We start from the raw sequence: 22998 nt of genomic DNA, 5'->3' as shown, positions 1-22998 counted from the left end.
GCTGCCACCAGTTGGACTTCGGGATCCTCCCAAAACCTTTTCCTTGGTATCTGGCTCATAGTAGGGTTTTAGAAGTCTTGATGGCACCCAAATTGGCTGTTGATTCGGTCCTGGAGAAACACAAGCATAACCTCTGCCCCATGTTGTTATTTTACCTGTTTCCCAACCTTTTGTTATTGGGTCTTTCCACTAAACCTGTTGTTCCACTTCTGCCTTTGCAGCTGGCTTCTGTAAATGTTGTTCAGCTGCTAATAACAATTGGCCTTTAGGCAGGTTCAAAAAATTAAAGTTAATAGATTTAGTTGCATGTGTGCAGTCCTATAGTTACTGTCTCCTCCTTTCTGTTTTTGCAACTGCTGTTTCAGGGAGAGATTCATTCTTTCCACTATGGCTTGTCTTTGATAATTATATGGGACACCAGTAATGTGTTTAATATTCCATATAGAGAAAAATGTAGCTAGAGCTTGGCTAGTGTAGCCTGGGGCATTATCTGTTTTAATAGAAGCTAGAATGCCCATCACCAGAAAACACTGCAAAAGGTGACATTTAACACAGGCAGAAGACTCTCCTGATTGACATGTAGCCCAGAAAAAGTGAGAAAAGGTGTCCACACATACATGTACATAAGCTAGTCTCCCAAACAAGGGAACATGTGTGATATCCTTTTGCCAAAGAGAATTAGGTTCCAATCCTTGAGGATTAATTCCTCCTGTAAAAATGAGGAATGCACCATTTGGCAAGTTGGGCATCACTGGATAATAGCTTTAGCTTCTTTCCAGGTAACGCTGTATCTGTGTTTGAGACCAGAGGCATCAACATGGATTAAATTGTGAAAGTGTCTAGCATTAGACATTGCAGTAGCAACTAGGTGATCAGCCATTTGATTCCTTGCAGTCAAAGGTCTTGGAAGAGGTGTATGAGCCCTAATGTGAGTGACGTAAAAAGGGTGCATTCAACTAACTGCTGTTTTCAATTGGGTAAATAAGGTCTTCAGTTTTCATCTGTGTGGATTCATAGCTGAGCATTTTCAACTAACTGTGTAGAATGAACCACATATGAAGAATCAGAAATCACATTAATAGGCATATTAAAAGCAGTCAATACCTCAATTACAGCTACAAGCTCTGCTTTTTGAACTGAAGTACAGGGCATCTGAAAAACTTTACCTTTTGATCCAGAATAAGAGGCTTCACCATTACTAGACCCATCTGTGAAGACATTCTCAGCACCTTCAATTGGTTTGAATGTAGTTATTTTAGGGAGAATCCAATTAGTTAATTTCAAAAATTGAAACAGTTTTGTGTTAGGAAAATGGTTATCGAGAATACTCACAAAGTCAGCTAAATGGATTTGCCAAGTAAGACACTATAACAGCTTGCTGTATTTGCTGTTTTTGTGCCTTCGTGAGAGGGACAATAACTTTCCCAGGATCATATCCATGTAATTTAACAATCCGAGTTCTCCCATTTCCTATCATAGTATGATTTGATCCAAACAAGGAGTCAAAGTCCGTGAATTAAGATGTGGAAGAAAAAGCCACTCTATAAGATCTTGCTCTTGAACAATAACACCAGTAGGTGAATGCTGAGTTGAAAAAATTAGCAAATCTAGAGTCTTCTCTGGATCTATTCTATTTGTTTGGACCTTATGGACTTGCTTTTCGATTAGCTACAGCTCTGCCTCAGCTTCTTTTGTTAATTGCTGAGGGCTTGTGAGACTAGGGTCTCCTGTAAGGATAGAAAACCGATTACTCATGGCATAAGTAGAAATGTCTAGAACAGGCCATATCCAATTATTGTCCTCCAGTAATTTTTGAAAGTCGTTCACCATTTTCAATTGATCCCTATGTATGGTTACTTTCTGTGGCACTGTTGTAGTGTCATTTACTAAGGTCCCCAAGTAGCAGTAAGGAATAGTAGTCTGAATTTTGGCAGGACCTATAATTAAACTGGCATGAGAAATTGAATTTTGCAAATGATCATAACATTGGAGTAATATTTCTCGAGTGGGGGCAGCACAAACTATATCATCCATATAATGAATAGCATAACACTGTGAAAATATTTTATGAGTAGGTTCAGTTGCTTGCCCTACATAAGTCTGGCAAATGGTTGGACTGTTTAACATGCCTTGTGGCAACATTTTCCAATGAAAATGCTTAGCAGGCTGCAGGTTGTTTACCACAGGAATCATAAATGCAAACTGTTCACAGTCTGGCTCAGCTAAGTGGATAGTAAAGAAACAGTCTTTTAAATCTATGACTATTAAAGGCCATTTTTTTGGAATCATAGCAGGAAAAGGCAGTCCTGGCTATAATGCCCCCATAGGTTGTATAACTGAATTAATGGCCCTTAAGTCAGTTAACAGTCTCCATTTACCTGATTTTTTCTTAATTACAAAAACTGGGGAATTCCAAGAGAAGATCGTTGGAGCTATATGTCCTTTTTAAAGCTGTTCTTTAACTAGTTCATTTAAAGCCTCCAGTTTCTCTTTATTCAGTGACCACTGTTCTAGCCATATTGGCTTGTCTGTCAGCCATTTTAATGAGATAGGCTCTGGAGGCTTAACAATGGCCGCCATCAAAAATGGTATCCTAAGCCTTGGCGGAAACTTTGTTTTTCCACTTGAAGTGGTTCCTTCAAACCTTGCGAATTTTTTCCTAGTCCCAAACCAGGGACATACCCTATTTCATGCATCATATGTTGACTTTGAGGGCTGTATAATTGTTCTGGAATTAGAACTTGTGCTCCCCACTGTTGTAATAAATCTCTCCCCCATAAATTTATAGGTACAGAAGTTATAATTGGTTGAATAGTTCCAGGTTGTCCATTAGGCCCTTCACAATGCAAAATATAACTACTTTGATATACTTCAGGGGCTTTAGCAACTCCAACTATGTTGAATTGAGTGGGTTGAATTGACCATATGGACAGCCAGTGCTGTAGAGAAACAATTGAAATGTCTGCTCCCGTATTTACCAAACATTTAAATTTCTTTCCCTAAATAGTTATTTCACAGGTAGGACACTTATCAGTAGTTTGATTTACCCAGTAGGTGGCTTTCCCTTATTTATTTGTACTGCCAAATCCCCCTGTTCTTTTAGTTTCACTTTTTCCTAGTCTCACAAATGGTAAAATCAGAAGCTGCACTATATGCTTTCCCAGTTCTGCCTTCCAAGGAATAGAGGTAGATATAATGATTTGAATTTCCCCATTACAATCTGAGTCAATTACTCCTGTATGAACCTGCCCTCCTTTTAAATTTAAACTAGATCTTCCCAGAAGTAGTCCTACCATTCCTCCTGGCAGAGGTCTGCAGACTTCTGTTGGTACTTTCTACAGTGGCTTTCCAGGCAGGAGACTCACAGCCCTGGTGCAACACAGATCTACTGTGGCACTACCAGCTGTGATAGGGGACAAGCATTGTACAGGGGTGAGGGAGTGGCCTGAGCCAGGAATGCTCTGGTTTGGAACAGGGCCTGGGATGGGCCCCTCACGGTGTTTCCCAAAATCACATTTCCATTCTTATCAAATTTAGAATGACACTGATTGGTCTAATGCTTTCCTTTCTTAAACTTTGGGCATAGACCTGGTTCAGCAGCTTTCTTTTTTCCAACAATGGGCAGTTGAACCCTCTGATTTTTTCTACATTCTCTCTTCATATGCCCATGTTTCCCACAGTTGAAATAAGCTCCAGGAAACAGAGCATTTCCTTTACCCACTCTCAGTCCTGCCATGGCTTGTGCCAACAGAGTAGCTTTATGTAGATTACCTTCGATATCGTCAAATGCCTTGATATAAACAACCAAATGTGCTTTCCCTCTAATAGGTCACAGAGCAGTCTGGCACTCGGGATTAGCATTGTCAAAAGCTAATAACTGCAACACTATATCCTGAATAGCCGAATCAGCAATCACCTTTTTAAGATTCCTGTAACTGAGCTATAAAATCTGCATAAGGTTCTTTCAGCCCCTGCTTAACAGCACTAAAAGAAGGATATTGTTCTCCACCTGAAGAGATTTTTTTCCCAAGCTCTAATGCACACTCCTCTAAGCTGATCTATAGCATCATCCTGCATGACCACTTGTGCGTCTAACACAGCCCAGTCACCGACTCCCAAAAATTGGTCTGCAGTTATATTACTTGGAGTTTGAGCTTGTGCATTGTGGACAGCTTGAGTAGAAGCTTCATCTGCCCACCAGGTCTTAAACTGTAAAAATTGAGCAGGAGCCAGACAGGCTTGAGTAAGAGTGTCCCAATTAAAGGGGATCATCTGACTGGAGGTAGCAACATTCTTTAACAGACGCATCACGAAAGGAGAACCTGGTTCATACTGATTGATAGCCTGTTTAAACTCTTTGAGTAATTTAAAGGTAAAAGGTTCAAATGTAGCCATAACATTCCCCTGTTGATGTGGGAGGTGTATCCTGACAGGGAACTGCCAAGCCTCTAAATCACCCTCTCTTCTAGCTTGTTGAATTCCTGCCTGAATAGAACTAAGGGTGGTTGCTCGGGGCACTGCTCCAACAGTCACTGGGGTGACTTCTTTTCACCCAGTGTCCTCTGGAAAAGAAAGATCCAGAGGGTAGGGCCATTCTCTATCTTCAAGATATTGAGGGGGTGCCAAGGGGCAGGGACAAGCTTCCCCTTCTTGGGTCTCTTTAAGCGGTTGACAGATGTGTTCTTTTATCTTTTCCACAACATTATCACACTCCCCCTCTTCTTTGTCTCCTTTCTCCTTATCATCAGTGTGAAAATGTTCCAAGGTGGAACGAATCAAAGCCCACACTGAGCAGGCAGTTATGGGAATATCCTCAGCACCATCCTTATATGCCTTTTTCAGTGTGCTGCCTACGTTTTCCCAGACCTCTACATCCATAGTTCCTTGGTTCGGAAACCAGGGGCAGTATTTCTTTCTCTACTGCACTAAAAAGTTGCATAAGTCGGCCAGTGCCAACCTTCACTCCTCCTTTTCTGAGGAGCTGCCAAAGCAGACTCAAATAAGCCTTGTGCCTGCTGGACCCTTGTCCCACTGTTACCCTGATGCTTCCGAGTTCCCCTTCTTACTCATCACGGGGATTGCTTAAGAGCACTTGGGTGTCCTCCAGCATAGTTCCATGTTCTCCAACTGTCACTCCAGTGGCCCTTCAACCCAGGTTCGAGCCCCACATTTGGAGGCCACTTGCCAAGGCCAGCTCAGTCATGGGGACCCCAACCCAGTGGCACTAGAGGAATAAAAACACAGACAAAGAAATAGAGTGCAAAGTGGGATCGGGGCAGACAGCCTTCAGAGCTGAGAGCCTTTAACAGAGTTTGACCCACCTATTTATTGACAGCCCATGATAAACATTATTTCTGCAGTTTATGGATTAACTAAAAGTATTTTTTACAGAGAACAAAGGGACAGGCTCTGGCTTGTTATCTGCAGCAGGGACATGTCCTTAAGGCACAGATTACTCATGCCATTGTTTGTGGTTTAGGAACACCTTGAGCGGTTTTCCACCCTGGGTGGGCCAGGGGTTCCTTGCCCTCATTCTGGTAAACCAGCAACCTCCAGCGTGAGCATCATAGCCATCACAAGCATGTCACAGCACTGCAGAGATCTTGTTTATGGCCACTCAAGAGTGGCCATAACAGGTTTTCACCATGTTAGCCAGGCTGGTCTTAAACTCCTGACCTCAGGTGATCCACTCACATCAGCCTCCCACAGTGCTGGGATTACAGGCATGAGCCACCGTGCCCGGCCCACCTGAGGCTTCTTTTTCCTTCCCCAGCTGCCTCACCATCCTGGTGGAACTCTCCTGTGAAGATGGCAAAGGCCTGAACTACCTGTGCGGGGCCTAGGGAGAACCAGGCAACCAGCCAGCCCTGGTCCAAGGCATCCTGGAGTGTATGGTGGACAGCCCTGTGCCCCACCAGACAGTGCACCTGGAGGGCCTGGATGAGAGTGATGAGCCCTGGGCCAGGGAGCCAGTGCTACCTGGCATCCTCCGGCCACCCTACCTAGCTGAGGGGCTGAGCCTGAGCCTGCCAGTGACAACCATCCCTGTCTTTCCTGCTGAGAGGCTTGGCAGGCCACCAAGGCTTATGTGAAAGCAGCTGTGGAAACAGTCCCAGCCCCTGGAAACTAAGGCATAGCTCCCTGGCCTTAGTTTCCCCAATGATAACAATACTGCCAGTATATCCCCCTCAATGCAGTGGTCAAAGTCAGAAAGTGGGATCAGCTGGGCATGATGGCACAAGAGTTAGAGACCAGCCTGGGCAGCATAGCAAAACCTCGTGAACACAGGAGTTAGAGACCAGCCTGGGCAACAGGGCAAAGCCCTGTGTCTGCAAAAAACTTTTTAAAAATTAGCCAGTTGCGGTAGCATGTGCTTGTGGTCCCAGCTTCTCAGGATGCTGAGGTAGGAGGATTGCTTGAGCTTGGGAGGTTGAAGCTGCAGTGAGCTGTGATTGCACTACTGCACTCCAGCCTGGGTGACAGAGTGAGACCCTATCACACACGCACACACAAATTGCCTTCCTATTTGTACTAATATATATATACACACACACGCATATATATGTGTGTGTATATATATGTTTTTTGGCGGGAGGGGGAATGGAGTCTTGTTCTGTCGCCCAGGCTGGAGTGCAATGGCTCATGCCATTCTCCTACCTCAGCCACCCAAGTAGCTGGGACTACAGGTGCCCGCCACCATACCTGACTAATTTTGTGTGTGTGTGTGTGTGTGTATTTTAGTAGAGACGGGGTTTCACTGTGTTAGCCAGCATGGTCTCTATCTCCTGACCTCGTGATCTGCCCTCCTCGGTCTCCCAAAGTGCTGGGATTACAGGTGTGAGCCACCGTGCCCGGCCTGTACTACTATATTTTTGACATACGCTCCATATAAATCTTTAAGAGTTTATTTAGTTTTATTGGTACATACTCATTTAATGTTTTCTCAAACAATATAGTAAGTAAAGTAAATCATTCCCCCTCCATATCATCTTCAAAGCCAGATGAAAGCACACTCTAACCCACAATGTTACTGTCTATACCTGACCATTGACTAGTTCACGGTTACAGCTAGCTAGCTAGGTCTCCCAGAATGGAAGTATATTACCCAGTGATGAATATTAGTCAACTTCGCCAGGAAATAGCAAGAGCTATTAGATATTTTCAGAATTTTATAATGCTGACAAAAAATAAAAATAAAAAACAAAAAAGTAAAACAAGTCCCTATAGCATGGCATTTATTTCTCAGATTTTACTCTTTGTCCTTTTAAATACATGTGCACATATCCTATACAGGAATTAAAAAACAAAACAAGACAAAAACTCCTGTGATAACAAAAAAGTCTCGAGTCCAGTATATTACCTGCAATATGTCTCTATGTCTATAATGTATGCATCAGGGCCGCATTCAAAGAGAGGATATCTGCACTGTTGATATATACTGCCATTTTATTATTTACCTCATAAGCTAGAAAGGGAAAAAAATAAAAATATTTTACAAAGCGCTATAAACAGCTAAAAGCAAATTTTCTGCCTATATGCCCTTTTGGTTGACAGCAAAACAAAACAAAACAAAAAACAAACAAGATAGCAAGTAAGTGGGAGGCTGAGGCCAGCCAATCATCTGAGGTCAGAGTGCAAAACCAGCCTGGCCAACATGGTGAAACCCCATCTCTACTAAAAATATAATAATAAGCTGGGCATGGTGGCAGGTGCCTGTAATCCCAGCTACTTGGGAGACTGAGACAGGAAAATCGCTTGAACTTGGGAGGTGGAGGTTGCAGTGAGCTGAGATCGTGCCACTGCATCCCAGCTAGGGTGACAGAACAAGATTCCACCTCAAAAAAAAAAAAAAAAAAGGCAAGTAAGAATTTAACATTTCACCCACATAATCCATAAAGACCAAAATAACACCACATGACCTGAGAATGGCTGTCATCAAAATTCAGGTGGCCTGGAGAGGCACACATCTTGAATGGAATGCATAATTTCATTAAACATATCTGTCTTAATATAATCCAGGATCCTATCTAAGAAGTCCACAGTTATTTGCAAAATAGCCATTTAACAGAAATCTCTTACCCTTGCCAAAAGTTGTTCAGTTCTGTCTTGGCTTGATCCATTTAAAAGGGGTATTAGATCAGAACTAAAAAGAAGTTCAGTTAAAGGAAACCCATTACTCAAATAGAGTCCTTTAAAACATACTTAAAATAAGAAGGTAATTAATAGGTGCCATAAAAGGAATTATGGATTATGTTATAGGGTCTGTGAGAAACAACCTTTTAAATTTTCACCCCAAAGGAATTATGTTTCCTTCATCTTCAAAATTAAGTTCTCTCTTCTTTCCTTGACTGTTACCAAGAGGAAATAAAATTGAGTTTTAAATGATCCACAGATTGGCCAGGTGCGGTGGCTCACGCCTGTAATCCCAGCACATTGGGAGGCTGAGGCGGGCAGATCACAAGGTCAGGAGTTCAAGACCAGCATGGCCAATATGGTGAAAGCCCATCTCTACTAAAAACACAAAAATTAGCCAGTCATGGTGGCCCATGCCTGTAGTCCCAGCTACTCGGGAGCCTGAGGCAGAAGCATCGCTTGAACCTCAGGAGGTGGAGGTTGTCACGAGCCGAGATCGCACCACTGCACTCCAGTCTGGGCAACAGAGTGAGACTCCCTCAAAAAAAAAAAAAAAAAAAAAATCCATAGATTGGCTAACAAGCTACTGAATACTCAGGAACTGGCTTTAAATCCAACATATACAGCCATGTCCTACATGCTGTGGTACTAATCTTCTACATTTCCACTTATAATATGCAACCATCTTTTTGTTTGGTAAAATTGTATTAAATTGCCTTTTCAAATCTGAATAGTGAGAAATCTATTTTTACAAGTGAAATTTGTGTTTGACAGGTTCTGAACCTGCCTGTCCGGAGCGTTTCTTTTGCCTTTTCTAAAACACCACGAACCTTAATCAGGTGGAATGTATTAGCATATGAGCAGCTCAGTACAGACCTGAGTTATACTGGACACAGATAAATGCCCAGGCAATGACCATGCTCTCCAATCTTACTGAAGACTTTGTCCTGCCCTGTGACAGTGCCTGGGTGTGGCAAAAAAAAAAAAAAAGATTAAATAGATGCTCTGTAGACTACTAATATAAATCTTCCCTTCCCAAATATATGAGAAAGAGCGATAGGCCAATAGAATTGAAGCTCTGTGAGGGGAGAAAAAACAGCCTCTGTCTTATTCACACATATATGCTTAGCACCTAGTACAGAGCCCAGCACATAGTAGATGCTCATTAAATATTGGTCAAATGAATGAATGAAGGCGAGAGCAATCTCTACTACTGGTTATTCCATACTCATTATATTCATATGTTTATCAGGATAGTATCAAAGTAAACAGAAATGGAAAAAAACTAACTCTTCACAATACTAGCATTTAGTTAAATTTGATTCATCTTATAGATGGGTAATGATTCACAGACCTTGAGGTTCTGAAACTACAGAGTTAAGAGAAAACTTTCTGGAATAAGTAATATTCTAGTTATTGCTTAGTTGACTCATAGTGACATTCTTCCAACCTAGGCATCAAACAAGATGCTTTAGAATACACATCCAGTCCTGATCCTCATGGCCTTAGGTTTCTTATTTAAAAAGAGGGTTAGGCTGAAGTAATTCTACAAAGCCAGTTGCAGGTATTGCTCTGTCAGCTAGACTGAGTGCAGTGGCATGATCTCGTTTCACTAAAACCTCTGACCCTCCTGTGACCTGCTGATTTCTTAGGAAATGTTTTTCCTTAAAGGAGTAACAGAAGTATTAGTTCATGAAGCACAAAGAACATAGGAAATGCATAGAAAGAACATTCCTCATTCTGTTTACTTGCTAAATAAAGGCCAGCCCAAAGCAATGCAATCTATGTAATTTATTTGACATGCTAGTAATTTTTGTTGTTGTTGTTGTTGAGACAGAACCTTTCTCTGTCACCCAGGCTGGAGTGCATTGGCACGATCTCAGCTCACTGAAACCTCAACCTTCTAGGTTTAAGGGATTCTTGTGACTCAGCCTCTCAGGTAGCTGGGATTACAGGTGTGTGCCAGAATGTCCAGTAATTTTTAAATTATTAGTAGAGACAGCGTTTTTCTTGTCTTTTTCTTTATCTTTTGATAAGTACAGATGTTACCACAGGATATTCCCCCTACTACTAGTTAACTGCTTTCTTTCTTTCTCTTTCTTTTTTTTTTTTTTTTTTTTTTTTTGAGACAGGTCTTGCTCTGTCACCCAGACTGAGTGCAGTGGCATGATCTTGGTTCACTAAAAACTCTGACCCTCCTGCCTCAGGAGGTCCTGCCTCAGCCTCCTGAGTAGCTGGGACCACAGACCTGTGCCACCAATACAAATTTTTTGTATTTTTAGTGGAGACGGGGTTTTTGGCCCAGGCTGGTCTCAAACCCCTGAGCTCAGGCAATTCACCAAACTCCAACTCCCAAAGTGCTAGGATTACAGGCATGAGTGTCTGTGTCTGGCTATAGCTAACTTATTTCTGAAGAGTTAGTTTGAATACCCATTGAAGTAAGGGGAAATAAATGAAAACATTTTAGTTGTTGCTTTTTTTTATGGTTTTCAGATATCTAGTGGTCCATAGATGGATGGGGTTAAAACCTCACACTAATGAGTAATGAGGACTTTTCTGTGATTCTTCCATTTTGGCAGAGTATTGAATAAACTACAGCAGAAGGGGATCTAAGAAACTGGTGAGAAAGATGAATACGGCAGAGAATATCCTCACTTAGCACCTCTCCAAATTGTCCACCCATATACCCAGGTGGAGGACAAGTGAATTCAATTTCCAGAAGACATGAGAGTGTCCACTACAAGCACTAACTTTCTTTTGAAGTCATATATTTAATCTTAAAAACCCAAGCCGGGTGTAGTGGCTCATGGGTGGACTGGGCCAGGACCTGACTTAGGAGGTCTCAGGGAAGCATCAAGCCCTGGGCAAGCCCCTTTCTCCAGAAACCACCTCCCCACTGAAATGAGTGCCCGCCATGAGGAGCTGCAAGACCTTGTCTGACCCAGTGTCCTGGAGGGGTCAGGTGACCCTCATGGGGAAGGTCACTGACTCTGAGGACTGAAGCCCCAGTGGGCGCAGCTCGAGCCACCAGCCACGGCCTGGAAGGGCCAGGTTCTCCCGTGCCTGCTGTCCCCACAGATCTCTCTTGGGCTCACCCTGCACCTGTGGGATATGTATTTGCTGGAAGGGGAACAGGTGTTGATGGCAATAACAAGCATTGCCTTTAAGGTTCAGAGGAGTAAGTCCACATGTGGCCAGTGGGGCCTGGGGAGCACTAGGGTCAGACCCTGACTGTCCCGAGGGCAGCTTCCTCACACTGTCCTCATGATCCTCTGTTCTGGCCCAGAGAGAGGTCTGTCCGGGAGGGCTGGAGCAGTGCACAATGACACCAAGCCCATTCCCTACATGATGCAGATGAAAGTCGGGAGTGTAGTGAGCACTTTTTTGCCCAGGCTACCCCCCTAGCCACAGCCTTCTGTATATATCTGGACCCCTGGAGTGGCCACGAAAGGATCCGGCATTGCCCAGTGGGAGACCGAAGTGGCCATGGGTTGTGGGCTCTGACCTCTCCCAGGGAACTCTTCTGGCCTGATGCCCACCTTGTCTCTAGAGCGCCTCATGAAGACGTCCAGGTCTGGCCTGTGGGCAGGTTTTCAGGACCAGTTATTTCATACCTGGGCCCTGGACGATGATCCTGTTCTGAAACACCTTCGGACTTCTATGAAGAAACTAACAAGGAAGCATGGGGACCTGCCACCCCCAGGTGGACTCCAGTACCAGGTCCCCACCCGAGTTACCCTCTGGGGGAGTCAATAGTGAAGGAGTGCCCAGGACCCCCAACCCTACTACCTGGACCTTCCTCTTCACCTTTTCGTCCTCCTCTTCCTCCCGGACTCTAAGAATGTACAGTAGACCCACCAGTCCTCAGGGCAGGCGCTCAGTGTACTGGACATGCTGTGCACGCAGGAGGGGCATGTGGGCAAGACCCTCCAACAAGCCCCCCCCACTTTCCACGGTGGCCCTCTCTTCCCCTCACAGGGCCCTCAAAGGCACTGGAGGAGCCAGACCCATTTGTGGGAGCCCCCACCCCTCCCTGTGAGCACTGACAGCCTCAGAGAGCAGCAGAGGCCCCTCATTCCTGCAGACCCCTCCAAGGGTGCCAGGACAACAAGGCTTGAGCCAGGGAGACGAGGGAATCAGTGTCTCTGACCCCCAGAGCATTCAGGGAGAGGGCACAGGCGGGACCGCGGGCCCAGAGCCAGAGCCAAGAGTTCAGCCAGGTGTGGGAACAGCCAGTCCTGGCATGGACTGAGCAGCCCAGGAGGGCTGAGGGTGACCCACGTCCGGGCCCAATCACCCACTGTGGAGACAGGTCCCCATGTAAAGTGGCAAGGGAGCTGGGTGACAGCCAAGGCCCGTCCCACCTGAGTTCTGACTGGGGGCTGTATCCCAGGCCCAACAGCCCTGGATGAGGGTGTGTGGCAGGAAACCCCTAGCCTGTCTGAACCCTGGGGGGCAGTCCCAGGAGCCACCTGCCATGCCCCAACATCTTCCCCACCCCAGGTGGCACATACCCCTCCCTCTGGGATCAGCAAACTACAGGTGTGTCCTCAGTGTCAGACCACGGGGGCCACACGGAGACCCTGAGGACTCCAGAGACCCAGGCAGGAGACCTCAGGCCTCAATATCCATCAGCTGCTCTAGTGAATTTTGTGGAAGCTCAGTGAACACCTGCTCTGCAGGGTGCATGTGAAAGGGGCAAGAATGAGTAAGCTGCAGATAAAGAAGACAGGACACAGGGGGTCTGTCTGAGCTCTAGCCCCTGCCTTTAGCACTGATGAAGCAAATCCAATTCTTAGGGAATGGTGGCCACATGCTGGGCCAGCCCCAGGCTGTAAATCTGACAGTGAGTGACACAGAGCCAGGCCTTGCCCTCAAGGAGCTCTCCAGCGTACACCTCCCTCTACCCTCCTAGCACCCTGCAAACCAGGCATCAAAGTCATTATCAATGCACAGAGGAGGAACCTGACTGTTAGACAGGTTCATGGGTTTTCCAGGGTTGCACGGCTTCTGGGAGACGGATGTGACCCTGAGGACACGGCACAGGCCAGTGTAATGCCACGAAGGGATGAGCTGTGATCTATGCCACGTAGAGGCCTAGGCCAAGATGGGACTGACTGATGACCAGGTCAGTCAGGTCACTGAAAACACTCTTGGGTGCTCCCCTGCCAGCCCCCAGGAGTCCGGAACTGCCAGGAGGGTGGTGGCAGGTCCCCCATCCTCAGTTGGGTGGGCCTGGATAGAACAGCAAGGCGAGGGCACATTTCCCCGGCCATTCCCTCCAGGCGCAGCTGTGACCTGCTCATTCCAATTTTGTGGAAATATTTCCACACACACAGAATTGCAAATAGCAGTGGACGTGATGAGAGGAGTTTAGACATAGGATAGGCAGTGTTTTAGAGGCAGAGCATCCAGGGCTTCCTGATGGGTTAGTTTCAGGGCTTGAGCAGGGAAGGAGAATCGAGGATGATGTGTTCAAATCCATTCAGTCACCTCCTCCATGCCACACCTGTGCCAGGCACTGGAAGAGACAGATGAGCACAGGAGCCCTGGCCTGAGAGAGGTGTGGGAGGAAGGCCAGAGCATCTACTGGGAGCTGAGGGCTGATGTCCACCTGGGTACCGTCCAGGTTCTCTGCATGGACAAGTACAGGCTGGAGGAGCTGCCTGGACGAGGCATAGCTGTTGTTGGTGGTGACCAGCACATCTGGGAATGGAGACTGCGCCAGCAATGGAGAGGTGGGTGGCCTGAGGTTTGGTTGGTCTAGGGGATGGTAGGGTGTGGGAGGACCAAGGAAAGGGTCTGGGGAATGCAGCACATCCTACAGAGGGCATTTGGGAGTCAGTGCTCAGGCCATCTGGGTCACTCAGGTCATTTGCTGGCCTCCATCATAATTATTGCCATATGGGAGGGCCACCTTTCCTATGATATATTTAATATATTTCTGTGAATGACCTACCTGTTTGTATTTACAAATTCACATTTAAAGGAAACTTGTATCACTCTCACAAATAGAAAGCAGCAAAACACAAATTCAATAAAAACAAAATGAAGTTAATGAATTTTAGCTAGATACTATTCCCTGACCAAGGCCTGCTCTTTCTTTGTTTTTTAAAAAGAGTGACAGGCAATGAGAGAGGTATTAAAGGTCTATTAGCACCAATTCGAGACTGTCTCTCCAGTGCTCAGAAGAATGAAAATGTAATTGAAGGGGAAGAACTAAAAAATAAATTATGAAAAGGGAGTAATACTCACCATGGGATTTGATGCTAGTTCTGAAGGGGAATAACTAAAAAATAAATTATGAAAAGGGAGTAATACTCACCATGGGATTTGACGCTAGTTCTGCTGGGTCACACACCTCCTGGGATCGTCTTGGGTTCCTGGAGAGCCCGCCTGATTTCAGAGACTATAGGACCAATTGCTGTTGCTTCTACCAGGTTCCAAACCAGAAGAGAATCACGGCCCATTAGGAGGCCCTCTGGAGATGCCCTGCTATAAGGCAGGCCCCCTCTGCCAGGGCTGGATGGGAGGAGGCCAGGCTGTTCTGGGTCTCCCACCAAGGGGCAGGGCCCACACGAGTTGCTACAGTTTAGCTGGAGTGAGAGACAGGCTAAACTTGTCAGCTGACAACCAGGTCTTTGGCCAGGTGGCCCCACACGTAAACCAACTTCCACTGTGGGCTGTGAACCTTCTCCTGCCTGCTGTGGCCAGGTTTCCCAAGGAAAGGAAAAAACAGTGTTTTTATTCATCCTGGCCTGAGAACTCTGTCATTTCCTCTGTTTCTAGAAACTGAAGAAATCCCTCTTCATGCTGAAAGAGCTCACCAACAAATTCAGGTAAAGCTTTTTCCCTCCTCCTCCTATACCTTCTAACCCTGCCCTGAGGACCCAAAATCTGGCTCAGGGGAAGGAACTGGGTGTAGACACGGGGTCTTCTCAGAGCTGACCAGGCACAGAGGGACCCTGGCTCAGAGGTTTGCCCTCGGAGTGTGTCACGGGTCAAGCCACGGAAACCCAGTCCCTCTCACAGGTCTTCAGGCCAAGCATGGGGTGGTCATAGGAGTTGGTGACAAGGCTGGGGGGTTGGGAGGACTGGAAGGGGCTGCAACTCCATGCTCCAGCTGGAGGGGGAGAGTCTGGGGCTGGCCCTCCAGGCTGTTGGTGCTGGGTGCTGGGTGCCAGGTGCTGCTTGCATGGGACATGAATCTGTGTGCATCCTCGGGCAGGTATGCCGTGTTTGTCCTCAGCTCCAGCAGGTACCCTCAGTTCTGCGCCTTTGCTTATGACTTCAACCAGAAGCTGTCCCACCTGGGGGCCTCTCAGCTCACCCTGACGTGGGAAGAGGATGAGCTCAGTGGGCAGGAGGATGCCTTCCTCAGCAGGGCCGTGCAAAACTTCAAGGTCGGTTCCCAGCCAGAGCTGCTCCACAGCAGGGACATGACAGGGAGCATTCATGCCTAGGACATCTGTGCTGAACATCCCAGGTGCCATGACCTCTGCCCGTGGTCCTGTAGATGTGGTCCCAGACATGGGCCAGGGCCACGGGCCTGAGGGCGCAGGTCACTGCTGCTCTCCCTCAGCCCCCCAGAAGAGCTCCAACTTGTGCACACCACTCTGGAAGAGGAGGCACAGATCCCCCCCTGCCCTTAGGGAGCTTCTAGTTTAACATCTTTCCCCCACTGACTACCTAGGTCGCCTCTTAACTACTGTGTCTGTTCGGCCGTAGAGAGCCTGGGCACCACACAGTGGCGGATCCACTTTGGATCCCCTCAGTATCTCCACAGCTCTTTATTGCAATGGTTGGCTCCAGTAATTTAGGTAACTCGTCACTCATGCAGTGCATCACTCAGCAGTGGTGCTTAGGAGCAACAGTGTGCATCGGGGCAGGCTTGGTTCCAAAGCCTGGGCCTCCTCCATGTGGTTTCACAACACGAAAAGGGGACAATCAGACCTCTCCCAGTGTGGGCATGAGGATACAACAAGATGATGTCAACATTGACATTCATAATGGCGGGGCACAGTGGCGCCTGCCTGTAATCCCAGCCCTTTGGGAGGCTGAGGTGGACAGATCACTTGAGTCCCAGAATTTGAAACCGGCCTGGGCAACATGGCAAAACCAGTGTCTACTGAAAATACAGAAAGTTGACTGGGCTTGGTGGTGCACACCTGTAGTCTCAGCTACTCAGGAGGCTGAGGTGGAAGGATTGCGTGAACACGGGGAGGCTGAGGCTTCAGTGAGCTATGATGGCACCACTGTACTCCAGCCTGGGTGACACAGTGAGACCCTGTCTCAAAACAAAAACAAAGCAATATTTATAATAGTAGCAACAGCTACTATGTGCCAAGCCCAGGCACCTCTTTGAGTCCTTGCTGTCACCCTATCAGGTAAGTGTGCTTAGAACTCACATGAAGCCCACGGCTCAGTGTTTGGTCCATGGTAAGGGCCTAAAAAGTGGTAGCCCCGGTGGTGCGGATGCTGCTGCTGCTGACCGTTAACCCCAGTCTGCTCCACCTTCTTCCAGGCAGCCTGTGAGACGTTTGATGTCCGAGGCAAACAGCACATTCAGATCCCCAAGCTCTACACCTCCAGTGTGACCTGGGACCCACACCACTACAGGCTCATGCAGGACTCACAGCCTTTGGACCTCAGCAAAGGTACCTGCTTCTCGGCAGCACACGGGGCTTGTTTGTGTTAGAGTCTGAGCCCTGAGCCCACGGTCAAGGAGACCCCCGGGTCTCCTTCTGAACAGAGACAGCTGGCCTGGGCGCCTCCCTCTCACTGCATGCAAGAGCCTGTTAGGGTGCAAGACTCAAGGCGCTGAGGGAGGCTGTTTCAGGAGGGAACCCCAGGAGGGTGGTGGAGAGAGAAGGGGACAGCATCTGCCGAGGGCCTACTGTGAGCCGGGCACTGTGCGGGGTTCCTGGCCCACATGGGCTAAGTGAGCCTGGACACTCCTCCTGGGAGAAAGGCACACAAGGAGAAATTGCAGTTCAGGGAGGTGAAGCACGTTGCTAGCCTGTGGCCGTGTTGGGGTCTGAGCCCCCGCCTTCCAGCCGCAAAGGCAGCCAAGGGTCGTGAAGAAGGCGTCGCAGAGGCGATTCCAGGCTGTAGTGGTGAACTCTCCGCTCTGCACCCCGGGGTGCTGTGCCCTGTGCCCTGACTAAGGTAGTCCTGAAGATTTCTACATATTTAAGATTTCCCCAATGTCAACGATGCTCTCCTGTGGGTCCCAAGCCATGGAGATGTCTGGGGCTTTTCATTTTAGGTAACTAAATTGAATTTCCCAACACCTGGAAGCAACACAGCTGCCCTGTATGAGACCAAGGATCTTTATTTGTGATTCAGAAACAGTGGAATAAAAGGAAAGTAAAGAAAACCCCAACGGTCACCGCAGCAGCATGCCCCAAGGGTAGTGTCCAGGTGTCACTGACTCAGACATGTGGGGGCTTCCGCCACCCACGCTCCAGAGCCACTTTGCCGTTTCACTGTCTCTGTGTCCTTCGCAGCCCTCAGCAGCATGCACGCCAAGAATGTGTTCACCATGAGGCTCAAATCTCGGCAGAACCTACAGAGTCCGACATCCAGGTAAGGGAAAGTGCAGGGCTTCTCGGGTGATGCCCTGTCCATTTTATTCTAATGAATGAAAGGCCAGAAGAAATCAGTCGTTGAAGGAAGAGGAGAGGAGCCTCTGCTGGCATTAGCAGCCACACTGTCAGTAGGACCAGCCCACCTGGTAACCCACAGCCACCTGTACTTTTACATCTACTCTTGGTTAACCACGGGCCACTTTTCCAGCTTGGACACTAAGCACCTGCTCCACTTCCTCTCCTTCCTCATTGAACTCTTTCACTAAAAGGAGAGTGCAAGACAGACTTAAACTGTTTGACTCATTCTGAAGAACTTTCAGGAAAAGTGTTGGCAGGGAAGGACATTTCCCAGCTCTGGGAAAAGAGCCTTGTGGATTATCTGCAGGTTTCATTGATCTGTGCAGTCCTCCCCGCGTGCATTAGGAAAACTGCCCTTGGTTCTAATAAGAACAGGGTTTGTCCTGGTGACAAGGAAAGGTTTCTTCTGATGTCCATGTATCTCCAAGGGGGATACTTTCTCCAGGCGGAGGCTGTGGCCGAGCACTGGGGGGACTCAGAGGGCTACTGGGAAGGGGTGGGCCCCCTCCTCCCCAGAGGGAAGCTCCCAGGGCCCTCTCAAGCACCCCTGCCTGTGGGAATGCCTCATCCCAAGCTCAGCGTGGTGGCTCAGGCTTGTGGAACCAGCCAGGAAAATGAAAGGAGGGCACATTTCCTGAGGAATCTTGCCTGCCCATCAGGGAGCCCTGGAAGAAATTCTGCAACATCACCTGAAGCTTCTTTTTTTATTTTTATTTTTTGAGATGGAGTCTCACTCAGTCACCCAGGCTGGAGTGCAGTGGCGTGATCTTGGCTCACTGCAACCTCTGCCTCCTGGGCTCAAGCCATTCTCCTGTCTCAGCCTCTGGAGTAGCTGGGATTAGAGGTGCCCGCCACCACGCCCAGCTAATTTTTGTATTTTTGGTAGAGAAGGGCTTTCACTGTGTTGGCCAGTCTGGCTTTGAACTCCTGACCTCAAGTGATCTGCCCACCTTGGCCTCCCAAAGTGCTGGGATTACAGGTATGAGCCAGGGCACATGGCCCACCTGAGGCTTCTTTTTCCTTTCCCAGCCACACCAGCATCCTGGTGGAATTCTCTTGTGAGGAGGGCCAAGGCCTGAACTACCTGCCAGGGAAGCACCTTGGGGTTTGTCCAGGCAACCAGCCGGCCCTGGTCCAAGGCATCCTGGAGCAAGTGGTCGACGGCCCCGCACCCCACCAGACAGTGCGCCTGGAGGCCCTGGAAGAGAGCAGTGAGCCCTGGGCCGGGGAGCCAGTGCTGCCTGGCATCCTCCAGCCACCCCACCTGACTGAGGGGCTAGGCCTGGGCCTGCCGGTGACAACCATCCCTGTCCTTCCTGCTGAGAGGGTGGGCTGCCAAAATCTTATGTGAAAGCAGCTGTGGAAACAGTCCCAGGCACAGGCATGGCTCCCTGGCCTTACTTTCTCCAGTGATAATGACACCGCCAGTGTATCTCCCTCAATGCAGTGACCAAAGTCAGAAAGTGGGATCAGCCAGGCGTGGTGGCTCACGCCTGTATTCCCAGTACTTTGGGAAGCCAAAACTGGTGGATCACTTGAGGTCAGGAGTTTGAGAGCAGCCTGGCAAACAGGGCAAAACCCCATCTTTACTAAAAATAAAAAATAAATTAGTTGGGCATGGTGGTGCACACCTGTAATCCCAGCCCCTTGGGAGGTTGAGGCACAAGAATCACTTGAATCTGGGAGGAGGAGGTTGCAATGAGCTGAGATTGCCCCACTGCACTCCAGCCTGGGTGACAGAGACTCCGTCTCAAAAAAATTTTAAAAAAGTGGGATCAGTGAGGCAGAGCCTGGCAGTGTCCCCCACCATCCAGGAGAAAGTGAGGACGAGGAGACATGTCCTTGTGACTGCAGGGTGATGGATATGGTTCATCAGGACCCTGGTCGAATGGAAATAACGTCATGCTCATATTTTTACTTAATATTTAGGGAGTCTGTTTACCAGGCACAGCAGCAACTCTTTTTTTTTGGACATAGTCTTGCACTGTTGCCCAAGCTGGAGTGCAGTGGCATGATCTCGGCTCACTGCAGCTTCTGCCTTCCAGGTTCAAGCGATTATCCTGCCTCAGCCTCCGGAGTAGCTGGGATTATAGGTGCCCACCACCACATCCACCTAATTTTTGTATTATTATTAGAGACGAGGTTTCCTATGTCAACCAGGCTGGTCCTGAATGCCTGACCTTGTGATCCACCCACCTTAGCCTCCCAAAGTGCTGGGATTACAGGTGTGAGCTACCACACCTGGCCACAGCACCAACTAGTATATGCACGATTTCATTCAGCGCTCATGCCAACCCAGCAAGATAGGTTTTGGTATCAGATCTGTTTCACACGGAGGGAACCCAAGGCCCAGAGGCTTCAGTCACCTCGAAAGTGGGGAGCCAGGGTTTGAACCCATGTCTTCTGGCCCCAGGGTCTGTGCTGTGACTGCCCTGCATGCTACTCCCTGGGACTTGCCTTTGGGCTCATCTTCTGCTCACCCAGCACCTCTTGGTACAGCACCCAGGGGACTGCAGTCATGGGCTTTTCTCTGAGTGAACAACTGGCCTGTGAGGTATCCATTAGTCTTTGGTGGATTTACTCATTGTGAGTCTGTAGATCGCCAATGGGTGTCTTGCTAAAGTTCAGGTCTGGGCCAGGGAAGGACATGGTTAGTTCATCAGGACCATGCCAACTTAGTGCCCCTTGGGGGGCTGGTGATCAGCCTTTCCTGGCAATCCTTTCTCTGTGCGCCACCTCCTTCCTGCCTTTTGCTCATAGAGCCAGGACTTCAGAGCCTCTTTTCCCCTGCAGCTGGAGAATAGGGGGTGTCTGCCCTGGGGGCCTCGCTACCTTCTGAGAATCCCAAATGGGGCCCCTTTTCCATCCTGACATCTTCCTTCCCCGTCCAGACAGCTACTGGTTCAGTGACAAGAGGCTGCCCTGCTGCCCACTCAGCCAAGTCCTCACCTACTTCCTGGATATCACCACCCCCCAGCCCAGCTGCTGCTCCAAAAGCTGGCCCAGGTGGCCATAGAAGAGCCTGAGAGACACAGGCTGGAGGCCGTGTGCCAGGTGAAGATCAGGGCTGGTGGGCAGGGGATATGTGGAGGGTCCCAGCATGTGGGGAGCCAGAGCCCAGAGCTGGTCTTTAACTCCCAAGAGGGATCCACCCAGGTTCCCAAAGTGAGACCTGTCAAAGGCTGGTGGGAAGCCAGGCATCATCCGCTGGCCCATGTAACACAACACAACTATGTTGAATGAACTGGGTTTTTCCAAGTGTCTGCAGGATGCAACCCAAGTGCACTGCCTTGAATATTAGCTAGAAAGGGGAGCCGTTCTTATCCATCTTTGCTTTCCCCAAAACTGGAATAAATTTGTCACTTAAGATGTATTGGGGGATGGATGGTGTGGATGAATGGATAAATGGGCATTATGGACAGAGTGACAGACAGACAGCTGAATTAATAAGTTAATGAGAGAATGCATTAACTCACCTGCAACCATCTGGTTCCAAGTCTGCAAAAGGCACTGACTGTCATTATTATCATCATCATTATAGCTAATTATATCGATTCCAACTACCTCCACCACCATTATTTTGTGGCTGCAATGTACTAACTTGGCACATACGTTCTCATTTAATTCCCATAACATCCCCACAAGGCAGGCAATGCTATCCTTGTTTCACAAAGCATAAGTAATTGGGACGAGATTCCATAGCAGTGAGGACACCTAGCCAAGGTTTAAACCTAGGTCTGATTGGTTCCAAAGCCTTGCCCCAAATTAAGTTGCAACAAAAATTTGACCCCTGTCCACGAGTTGCCGATAGTGGAGGTCACATAAGTTAGATAAATGTACTGGACTGAGTTCCTCCAGGACAGGAACTATTTCTTCTCTAGTTTGGTAGTCTCAGCACCCTGGAGAGTGCCTGGCACATGGACTTGTTTGTTGAGTGAGTGGAGGAATGAATGAATACTGGGTTGTGTCAGCCTTTTCCCCAAAGCGGGGCAGGCTCCCTGAATCACTCACATCACCCTCCACTTGCCCTCAGAGTACACCAAGTGGAAATTCACCAATAGCCCCACGTTCCTGGAGGTGCTGGAGGAGTTCCCATCCCTGTGGGTGTCTACTGGCTTCCTGCTCTCCCGGCTCCCCATTCTGAAGCCCAGGTTCTACTCCATGAGCTCCTCCCTGGATCACACGCCCACAAAGATCCACCTGACTGTGGCTGTGGTGATGTCCCACACCCGAGGAGAGCCCAGGAAGGAGGCTCTGGAGCATTCGTGCTCCCCCTCTTATTGGGCATGTGTTCATCAACTCAGCTTCAGCTCCCTCATCAGTTCAAGGAGGGAGGCAACACCCATACCCTAGAGTTGTTAACAGTATTAGGAGGTCTGTGGGAGCGATCTCTAGGAACCAGGCACTAAACCAAGCCTTCTGTGTGTATATGATCAGTTACTATGTGGGGTAGGTACTGTGTGCATTTTACAGGTGGCACAGAAAGTCACACTGTTAGTAAGTGGAGAACTGAGATTCGGACCTGGGTAGTCCAACTGCTGAGTCCAAGCCTTCACCACTCCACTGTCCCACTACTCTGGCGACAATTTAATGAGATCAGACGTGGAGAGCACCCAACCCTTGGTGGGAGGCCAGTGGTCCTCAGTCTTCCTGATCGTGCAGCCTGAACGCAGGGGAGATTCTGCATTGATTGTTCATTCCCTCACTGAGCTCATTTAGTGATGGTTTATTTCAAACCTCCCCATGTTCAGTACCAGGGTGGGTGGGGAAATACAGCAGACATCAGCCCTGCCCTCAGGGAGCATCTAGAGGCAGCAGTGGAGAGATAGGCATAGAAATAATTACATGATTCTCATTGTGCTGAAGCCAAGAAGGAAAGGTCAGGGTCACCGAGGGAAGTGAAGTGGGCCGGGGTGGCAGGGGACTGGTTTATGCTGCCACATAGCGGGAGGCCAGGTGGTCTTATCCAGGTGGTCTCGGCTCCACCACTGGCCTCTGCCCCCTGCCCTGCCCTCTGTAACTGAGAGTTGCCTGGGTTGGCAAAGCTGGGAGCTGCCCACACTTCTGAGTCGTCTGTCCTCTAGGAAGCAAAAACACGGTGTCTAAAAACTGGCCAGAGACTGTTTGCCCTGCTAGAGAACACCCACCCAGACCAGGAGAGGAGAGGCCGACATGTCCTGTGAGAGCAAAATTCAAT

The 22998-nt window shown here is 48.3% G+C and overlaps 2 protein-coding genes across 2 annotated transcripts in view; one reads left to right on the top strand and one right to left on the bottom strand.

Moving 5' to 3' along the window:
* The window catches only part of LGALS9 (galectin 9), a 106794-nt gene that overhangs the window by 60066 nt on the left and 23730 nt on the right, over window positions 1-22998 (bottom strand). The window lies entirely within an intron of this gene.
* On the top strand, window positions 11048-12385 carry LOC112609185 (putative TBC1 domain family member 29). Its single transcript, XM_025361695.1, is given in 4 exon segments — window positions 11048-11113; window positions 11212-11314; window positions 11791-11836; window positions 12112-12385. Coding segments are annotated over 4 exon segments (489 nt in total).

The sequence above is a fragment of the Theropithecus gelada genome, chromosome 16 (genome assembly GCF_003255815.1).
Source record: "Theropithecus gelada isolate Dixy chromosome 16, Tgel_1.0, whole genome shotgun sequence".
Lineage (NCBI taxonomy): Eukaryota > Metazoa > Chordata > Mammalia > Primates > Cercopithecidae > Theropithecus > Theropithecus gelada.
Note: the sequence above shows the minus strand (reverse complement) of the source record. Positions and strands in the feature narration are given on the sequence as shown.